The sequence below is a fragment of the Phlebotomus papatasi genome, chromosome 2 (assembly GCF_024763615.1).
Source record: "Phlebotomus papatasi isolate M1 chromosome 2, Ppap_2.1, whole genome shotgun sequence".
Lineage (NCBI taxonomy): Eukaryota > Metazoa > Arthropoda > Insecta > Diptera > Psychodidae > Phlebotomus > Phlebotomus papatasi.
In genome coordinates, this window is record NC_077223.1 from 111,158,063 (window position 1) to 111,167,872 (window position 9,810).

Consider the following 9,810-nt stretch of genomic DNA (forward strand, 5'->3'; position numbering starts at 1 on the left):
CTGTATTAGTATTTACTTAATTGGCGAATATTTTAGCAAACACCATTTATTTAATATATATTTAAAACGAAGCGTTCTAGCTTTGCGGAATGCTCGTTTTATAATATTTTAACATGAGTTACAAGCATTATGAATAATGAAGAAAAGTAAATCATTTACGGGCACTTTACGAAGAAGTAAGTTTGAAAATTTCAAGATCTTTTAGAAAAATCCAAATATGACCAAATCGGTTGAGAAATTGAGAATTCAAAAATTCAAAATGACGAATTTTCCGGTCATAGGTCTCTGGACAAAATGTTCATTTCAACTAACTAGGGTGAAAGGAACACCTATTGATACTTTAAGAACTCGTATCAGGACTATTGACACCTTACTCTGTACCATTTGGAATACAAAATTGAAACACTTATCCTTATCGAAAAACGGAGATTAATGAAAAAACGTTATTATTACTTAGATTTTATTGAATGCATTAAATAAATTTTAACATTTTGACTTAAGTGTCAATAGGGGTTTCCTGTCGAAGAGGTGTTCCTTCGACCCTATTCGCAAATGAACAAAACAGGGGGGTGACATTAGCTCTGAAAAGTGCGACCGGTTTTAGTGTAATTTTTTCTCTGTTTTCGTACACATTTCACGAGATATCTCCAAAACTACGTAGGTTGACAATTTAGGGTTTTCGGTTGCCTCTCCGTTATTAAATTGGCTTTTATTTTGTATTAGTACTTTTGACTAATTCATTCTACAATGACAGAAAACAGCTAATAAACTCAAAAGTTTTTTAGGCTCGCGAGAAACATATGGGAAACATAGGAAATGTCATGCCCCTGGAACAAAACGTGATAAGGACGGGGGTAGTATTGTAAAAGGACTCGTTATGGATATTTTTAGGGTGGGGGGGGGGGGGTTGCCAAAATCGAAATTCAATATCTTATACCGTTCAAGCTCCAAAACGGAGATAGGTTAAAAAGGCTAATTATATATACAGCTTTCTTTTAAAGTTCGAGCATTTAAAAAAGAGTTACAACCGCAAAAGGTTGTATTTGCGTGAATTTTAGATGATTCAGAGCTATGGGAAGTTCAATTGATGGCACGTGTTGTAATTGTTGTGAATATTTGAAATATTTATCTTACTAAGGACTTTTTTTTACATTGTTTTCTGATTAAATACAATACACTAAGACTAATTAGTATTTGAACAATCATACGATTTGCACGCGAATGAATATACATACAAAATTCATCTCATATTCACCTATAAAATGGTTCGATTATTTCTTATCAATTGATAATGTGACGTGAGATCTTTTAGAAAACAAGTTATCCAGGTAAAAATGTATAGCTATCCGGGCTGATATAAGATTTTCTGGTGGAAATATTCTTTAGAAAATCCTTTAATTGATAACGTATTTGCGTTCAACAGATTCAAACGAATCAATTTATACTGGAAATACTCACCAAGAGATATAGAAGTCGAGAGAAATAAATTACAATTATTTTAAATTGTTACAATAATTAACATTTTAAAGTATGTGATGTCAAACAGATCTTTTTTAAATGCAATTGTGCTACAATTTTGTTATAAATAAAGACGGAGAATGGGAGAATGTTACAGGGTTACAATCCGTATCTTGCTGTAACTGGCTTGAAGACGGTGTTTAACATTTTCCAGTGTTTTAATTGCTTATTTCTATTTTTATAGCTTGATTGGAATCATTGGAATGAATAACTTTATTATGTTTTCTTTGAAGATTAATATACCTATCAGTTATTGCATTTTAATATTTATTCTATGTAAATTTATATAAAGTACGTTCGTACTCGTGAAACTATTTGAGTAATAAATGTTTATATATGCTTTATTTTAGGGTTTCGTTTTTTTTGTTAATCTTATTTTCACCTTCCAAATCGTTATCCCAATAGAAAAATTGAATAGCATAGTGCATCATAAATATTTTTATGTTTTATTACCAATTAATTACACTGTTTTTTATACCTGTTTCAGTTATTGGCGATAGCCGAGATTTAAGGTCCTGAATACGCTACTTGAAGTCTAGGCTAATCTTATCATAAAATTCAATTCGAACATTTGAATTTTGAATAGGGTAAAGTGGTACAAGTTGGACAGTGGTACAAGTTGGACAATGGTACAATTTGGACAGGGCTTTTTGTCTTGATAAATTTAGTACTTCATTTTTATTTGTATATTTTTAATTTTGATTTAATTTTAATTTTAATTTAATAATAATTTTAATTTAAGTTTTATAATTTGGTTCCTTGTGCTTCAAAACAAATTTTGTACTGTATTTATCAAGAAAAAAGCCATGTCCAACTTGTACCGTCGAATTGCCCAACTTGTAACACTAATTCCAAATTATACACTTTACCCTACTTCTTTAAATTCAACAATAAAAATATTTAAAAAATAGTTATGTGGTTCTATAATGAATTTAACAGAATAAGAGAAATTTTGGTTGGAAGAATTTGGGTAGTATAGCCTAGTTAGTTACCGTAGATACGGCTGACTTTGCACCCCTGCTGTTCGTAAACTTCTCTTTAATTCTAGTACCTACTTAAGGATGATCTTTAAACGATCCTTAAGTAACATTAACGCTACTGGACCATCCTTATGTCTTAGAAATTTTTTGTCAAAACTTATCAGTGTGAATGGATTTTCGATTTATCTGGACCACAAATAATTAAATTAAAAGATTGTGTGTCATATATAGTACCTAAATAAAAATTTTAAACTATTGGGGGAAAATTTTGTATTTCCATTTAAATTTATGAAAAATTACAATTTGGAGTAGGTTCTGAACGAGTCTAAATTAGGCTTTTAAAGCTAAATAAAAAACAGCAAATATTTTTAAAGATTTTATTATAAGATTCAATAATAAGATTTTTAGAATCCAAAAGAAACATGTACATTCTGAGACTAAAAAAAAAAATAAAGTTCAATGATATATAAATATTATTTATTAGTATAAATGTCTGAGATTGAGAAAAATTACTTAAAAATTAAATATAAAATTTTTAGGATGAGCATAAAATCCTAGGTACGAGAAAAAAAGTTATAAAGATTCTGGAAAAAAATAGTTCAAGAACAGATTTTATGAAATACTGAATAATGTCAAAATCAAGAATTAAACTTCTCATACTCTGATTTTTTAAGATAACAGTCTTAAGATTTTGAATTGATCAATAAAGATAAAGAATTATCATAAAGCAATAAAATATACAAAAAAAATTGTCACATCTGTCTCAAAATATGGGACAAAAGAAGTATTTTTAGACTATACAAAAAATTGTCCAATAAAATTGAAACGTAATTTTACAGGTAAGCGTCTTTAACCTTTTCTTCCATATCAATCCGCCAAACCACATTCCCCAAACTTGTGCAAACTTTTTGCCTAATTTGCTGACCGCATAAAAATTATGAAAAATTAGTTGGACATGTGTCTCACACGAAATGACGCGTGATGGGACCTAAAATAAAAGTAAGTGACTAATATAACCAAATATTTATTTAATTATAAAAACAATTTATGTCCGATTTTGAGGTTTTAACCACTTTTACCCATTTGTGGTTTATTCAATTCCCAGAATAATATCTATTACGGTTGAATAATCTGAAGTTCAATAAATTTCTCAATTTTCGCGGTGTTCCAGAGTGAGCTTATCGAATAGGACAATAACCAATTGTGTGAAAAAAATATAAATAATAAATAGGTCACTATACTTTTCGTCTTTTGCAACCCACTTCTGTATGTAAAGTAGGTGATACATGATATAAGACATTGTATTGAATGGTGCAGTAAACCAGGACATTTATGTACTTTTGCTTTATGAAAGGGATTTGTGTGAATGAGATAATATTTTCGAAAAGAATGCTAAATTGTATAAGTAATGCAAAAAAAATGGAGCAGATGCATTGCATTTTAAATCTCAAAAGGAGGGAGGCAAACAAAAATAATTGGGTTATTTATTGCAATTCTGTATTTCTTTCGTCAATTCAACAGTTTGGGACGTTCTATTGATAAGATATGCTCTGTATATCGTTCATGCAATATGAAATTTTACTATGTAAAAATCTCAACAATTTTTATAGAAATATTTTTCATTAAAACATTTTTTGGTGCTTTATGCAAATGTGAGATGCAGTGTACAGGAAGTTTAAGAAAATTAGCTGAGATTCTTTACAATATTTTTTTAAGTGGTATGCTGACGAAAAAAGTATAAACGACGCAACAACGCTATATTCTGTATTATATTCAGTATTATACGGGTGTTAATGCTTAAAGTTAAATCTTTACTTTATCTCCAGCATAATTTAAAAAATATGGGCATGCATTTCTGTAATACAAAATAAATATAATGGTGCAAAACAAAAAGTAAAATTTTGCTTTTTATGTGCAGTGGATCAAATTCTAACCTAAAAAACATAGAAAATCATAAATAATTTACAATGTTTCTAGACTCTCTATTTGACTTTAGAAAAAATATATTTAATTTTAATTTATTAAGAGAATTTTATTTTAGATTCACAAAACTTTTTTTTATGATGACTTCTTTTTGTTAAGGTCAATATACATAACCTCAAATATTAGAATAATCTCTGTTATTTTTTTATTTACAGTGCCCGCTCTCTAATCCGGATCGGCGTAATCCGGACGAGTTATCAACGGTTACATTTAAAATAATTTTAAGGTTATGTATGCATGTGTGTTCAGCAATGAAAATGAATTATCCTGTGATGTTTTTGTTTAATAAATGAAGTATAATAGCATAGAATTCTCTAATTATGCCTTATTAAGTTTCTTTAAAACTTCTATTCTATTTTTACAAAAAAAACTTGTATTATATTTTCGAGACGTTGAACAAATTCAAAAAATCCATCCGGATTACGAAGTGGACATCTGTCATTTTTTGTCTCCAAATCATCCGGATTATAAAGCGGGCACTGTAGTTAAAAAGTCAGTGTTAGTTGTTAAAATAATCAAACACAATGAACTTTATTGTCCTATTCATCTTTAAGGTTAGGTTGGAATATCAGGTTATCTCAAATGCTTAACCTGAAATATACAGTAGCCTATCAAATTCAAATGCTTGAGGGGTATGAATAACATTTCTTATTTATAATGTGTACAATATTTAGAAAGGAACTGGAAGAATGGTTTTCAAAATAATTCGCAACATGTTTTTTTTTAACTTAACACTTAACCTCACATTTGACGTTTTAAATTCAACCGTCGTCGTTCGAATTTTAGAGGATTTGAGACTCTACTCTGTTTCTGTTTGTTTGTAAGAATACTCTGTTGTAAATTCATTTAGATTTTAAGCTTGGATGAAATTTTTATCAGAAATTAAGCGTTTAAAGAAAATATGAAATATTTTACTTAGAGACTCATCGTATGAAATATAGCCACTTTTTAAAAGCAATATGAGTTTACCTACTCATAGAAAACAAAGGACAGAAGTCACCAAAAATTTTAAAATGATAAAATTTTGAAATATTAAAAATATAGGATTAAATTATTTCACTGAGTGAGAGAAATCCGAAAAAGTTAAAATAACATTCCGGAAATGTTTATTTTACCCTGCATAATTGATCCGAAATCAGTGTAAATATTACGCTTTTTAGGTGTATTATGGGTTAAAGCCACCCTTTTTCATGTTAATTTTACAATTAATAAGGTGTAAAATTAACATTAAAAAATGTTGATATATTTTTACACCTAAAAAGTGTTAAAGTTACGAGGAAAAAAAGTTAATTGCACCCCCTTTTTTCTCAGTGTTCAAAGTTTGATAAAAAAAAACTATAAATTTATAATTAAAATTTCCTCACTCATTAATTGCTATAAGTTAATTAACACGAACTTTTTAGTTCAATTAAGTTTTCAATATTATTTATATTCATTCTCTTAGATTTCAGTTTTTTTTATAACACTTGAATAAAGAAATCTTAAAAATTTTCATACAAATATTAATGAGAAGGTAATATTTTCGAATATTCAGCTACATTTTGGGAATTTTAGAGAACATTTCAAACTAAAATGGCAGGTAATTAAATGAATTAATGTTTTTTTTTCTTTAACAAGAATGAATAGAAAATCGTATTTGTAATATTTTCCTAAAGAAAACATAGCGCTGTGATGTGAATAAATTTAACAGTCACGGCCAAGTTGGGATCAGATCCAGCGAAACTAGCTAAAAAAAATCGCGAAACAAATTAAGGAAATCTGGCTAGGAAACCCACGAAAAATTAGGGAATTTACGGAGAACCTGGTAAATCCATAAATTTTTCAAATAACTCTCGAGGAACCTATTCATTTTTCCAGCAATTTTCCATTTGATTCGGACTCCTTTTATTATAATTTAGTATTTCAAAAGAAATCCGAAATTTACTTAGCGTAAAAATATAGTCAATACTCTTGGTAAATAATATTATATGAAATCTTCCTTGATATACCCGTAAAAATAAAATGAAAAAGTAACAGTCAAAGACGTAAATTGACCAAAAACAAGCGCCTGGCAAGTTGGCCTTTTTATATGGAGCTATTTGAAGCCAATTCCTAAATTGATCTCGGACTCAGCTCACAGTGCTCCAAGAAAAAAAATTATTTAAACAAAAATTTAGTATATTTATCCCTCCATACCGAAAGGTATCTTATAATACGGAAAAACTTCTCACTTTTTAAATATTTAGCATAACGATCACGAGTGCAGAAAAATTCCCATACGTATTTGTATGTGAAAGTAAGAAATTGGATTCAATTTTGAAGGCCACTCGCCGGGGACTAGACCAAAAAACTTTATGCCGAGAACGATTTGCATATCCTACGGCGTTTTTCTAACGTTTTTGAAACAAAATTCCCGAACATATGAAAATTTTTTGGGTGAATAAAGACATTTCGCACGTTTTTTCGGTTTCTAAAGTGTTTAAATCCCGGGACCATTTGTTCTCTGTAGCCTCTGTATAATAAAAAAAAATAACTCTTACTTCCTAACACTTCCACTCCATGTACACCACCTACTGCTGAATATTTCTCCCTTGGATTAATCATTAATTCAAAACCGTCGCTTGAATCAGCCATTGTCATATGTGCTATGCAAAAGAAATAGAAAATAAAGGTTGATAAAAATAAATGCGACGAAATGTGAATGAGGAATGAGAAGGGAGGAAGCAAAAATTTATCATAAAATATTTAAAGGATTTTGCGGTGAATTGACTGAAGAAATTAGATAATCCTCTCTATCTTGTGGTTCATGTTACTTTTTTCAGCGATAAAGAAAAGTCTATAAAACCCTCAAAATAAGCTCCAAATTGCTTCAATTGAGAAATCTTCGTGGAAAATGATGATTCTAACAAAAGTGGCCATAATTTTGCTCTTTTGCACCCTTGGGGTTCTTCCGCGATCTCTGAGACGAGAGCCAGGAATGCATTTTGAAGAACTGGACATTCCCGAAGAGGTAAAAAGGGAAAATAAATCAAGGAAGAGTTAGGATTTAATAAGTTGTTTGTTTCAGGAGGAGAAACCATCTGCCAAGAAATCTCTCGATCGCATCAAGGAGATTCTCTTTGAGCAAGAACTCCCAAATGATTCACAGATTTATGAAGCTCTTCATGAGCCGCCGAAAAGATTCAAACTCGTGCGAACGCACTGCCCAAATGGACAGATGATGGATCACCGTGGAAGGTGCAGACAAATTTGGTAAATTCTTTTTAATTAAATTCAGTGTATTTCAAAAAAAAGGATAAACAAATGAAATGGTTAAATTATTTTTTCGCTGGCGGCTCATCCTCACTGGCCGCGGCAGCGCGTTTTTTGTGATTCTGATACTTTCCGAAGCCCTTGTTGGCCTTTCCGCCTTTCTTCTTGAAGTTCCTGCGCTCAGCCATTGCCTTGATGGTCTTGGCAATGAAATCCTTCTCCTCGTCCCCTTCCAGGACCCTCGCAGTCGCTTCTACGCCATCGAGTGTCACTTTTCCTCCCTCCAGCTTCTCAAACAACGTCTTGGCGCTATTTTCAGCCTTCAGTCGCACCGTAGCCTCCTTCTCGCCTCTCTGGTACTCCACAAAAGCCACATCTGCCTCCAGTTTGGCAAAGGCCGCTTTCAGTGACTCTATCGTGGATTCTGGACCAATGTCGCTGACATGTAGCAGAGCTCCTGTAGGCAATGTAAACTGACTCTCTTCTTCTTCCTGCTGCTGCTGCTTCTTTTTCTTCTTCTCCTCAGCGTGCTCCAACTTGGACTTTTCCAGATAATCCGCCTTGAACATTCTTATGAGATCTGTCTCCTTGTACTCAACCTTCTCCTTGGAAATGAACTCCTGTGCTTGCTCTCGTGTGGAAAATGTCACAAAGCAACTTCCCTTGAACACATGCACCGTCTCTCCGTCCTTTTTGTCCGGACGCCGACGCATCTGGATGTTAATAACCTTCTCAAATGGCTGAAAGTACTCCAAGAGATCCTCAATTGTCGATTCAACTGGGAATCCCTTCACATAAACTGTACGACTCTGTACTTCTTTGCGCGTCTCCTCATTTTGTTCCGGAAGTGGATTTTCCGGATGGCGACGCATCTTTGTGCGATCTTCGCTGATTTCTACAATTTTCGGTGCTGATGTTGACTTATCCAGGGCTTTGCATACAACATCGGGATCTGTTGTAAGAGCTGCCAAGCGTTTGAATGTCAACAAAACTGTGAGGGTTACCCATCCGTCAGAATCTTTAGCCACTTGCTCCTGCAGAAATTTATCTCTGGCCAAATTTGTGTCCCCAAAGTAGTATTCTACTTGTCTGATGATACTAGATTCTAGCTGGGAAGGTGATGAACCATTCTCCACAGCTTTCTCAGTACTTTCCAAGCTTTCTGACATTGTTTTAGCTAAAAAATTAGCACGGAAAATCGTTTAGTAAACAGCCCAAGCACGTTTTTGAGGTTAGACTTTAAAACTGTGCGTAGAACTTTAAGTTCGACATGTAATTTTGTTATTTGATATTAGTTTAGTAGACAGTGATCTTACTTACTCGCTTGTGGTAAAATAACTCTCAGAAAATTCTTAGTTCTCTGTGAAAACTGCCGTCTAAAACCACACCGTCACACGTTTTAAAACAAACTCTGACTCACAGCAAACTTGCGCATGAGACATAAGACTGACAGCACTCACAGCAAACATGATGTCCAGGAAGGCCTATTCAATTTCGTTGCAAATTTAAAAAATGGCTATAAGAAAGTAAATAAAAATATTTAAAATAAATTTTATTAATTAAAATTTCACAAAACAAATTTAAATATTAATTTTGGAAATCTAGTGAATTAACAGTCATAAGAACTTTATTTTTAAATTCAAAGACAAAACAAAACAAAATAAAAATCGGGGAGACTGGGGTAAAATTTGTCAAAACGAAAATTTCAATATTCACTATTTTCTAAAATAAAAGAGACTGAGGCTTGAAATTTTTATTATAGATAGCCTTCATAAACCTTCTTAAACTTACAAAGTTTCAAGAGATTCGAAGAAGGATTATGTAAAAAAAAAATAATGAAATTTTGAGCCCTATTTTTGGAATATTTGGCTTACAGAAAATATCAATATTGATTACCCTGATTATACCTCAATTTTAGCAATTTCTCGTTAAGATAGAGAAAAATTATCTTCAACAAAGTTGTAGAGGAAAAAATTTCCTATAAAAATATGTCTATTTGATATTTTTAACGTTTGCGAGAGTAAAACGTCACAAATTATCCGAAGACTGACAAAATTTGCCCCAGCAATTTTGAGAATCTCCACAAAATCGACTTTTA

The 9,810-nt window shown here is 31.7% G+C and overlaps 2 protein-coding genes across 3 annotated transcripts; one reads left to right on the forward strand and one right to left on the reverse strand.

Annotated features, from left to right (window-relative positions):
• Positions 1-6,518: 6,518 nt before the first annotated feature.
• Positions 6,519-7,716, forward strand: LOC129800862 (uncharacterized). Its single transcript, XM_055845566.1, has 2 exons — positions 6,519-7,470; positions 7,528-7,716. The coding sequence occupies exons 1-2, from the start codon at positions 7,354-7,356 to the stop codon at positions 7,714-7,716; spliced, it is 306 nt and encodes a 101-aa protein (XP_055701541.1). The 5' UTR covers positions 6,519-7,353.
• Positions 7,717-7,720: 4 nt separating this feature from the next.
• LOC129800861 (la protein homolog) lies at positions 7,721-9,158 on the reverse strand. 2 transcript variants are annotated; one of them, XM_055845564.1, is made up of 2 exons: positions 9,033-9,158; positions 7,721-8,889 (listed from the first exon to the last, which is right to left on the reverse strand). In XM_055845564.1, exon 2 carries the CDS (start codon positions 8,879-8,881, stop codon positions 7,778-7,780), a length of 1,104 nt encoding a protein of 367 aa, XP_055701539.1. In that variant the 5' UTR covers positions 8,882-8,889; positions 9,033-9,158; the 3' UTR covers positions 7,721-7,777. The 2 variants fall into 2 exon arrangements, with proteins under 2 accessions (XP_055701539.1, XP_055701540.1); XM_055845565.1 differs by having other exon boundaries at positions 9,029-9,153.
• Positions 9,159-9,810: the final 652 nt, after the last annotated feature.

Coding starts and splice junctions, on each gene's coding strand:
- LOC129800862 (XM_055845566.1), top strand. CDS start 7,354: ATGATGATTCTAACAAAAGTGGCCATAATTTTGCTCTTTTGCACCCTT. Junction 7,471..7,527: donor AACTGGACATTCCCGAAGAG/GTAAAAAGGGAA, acceptor TGTTTGTTTCAG/GAGGAGAAACCATCTGCCAA.
- LOC129800861 (XM_055845564.1), bottom strand. CDS start 8,881: ATGTCAGAAAGCTTGGAAAGTACTGAGAAAGCTGTGGAGAATGGTTCA.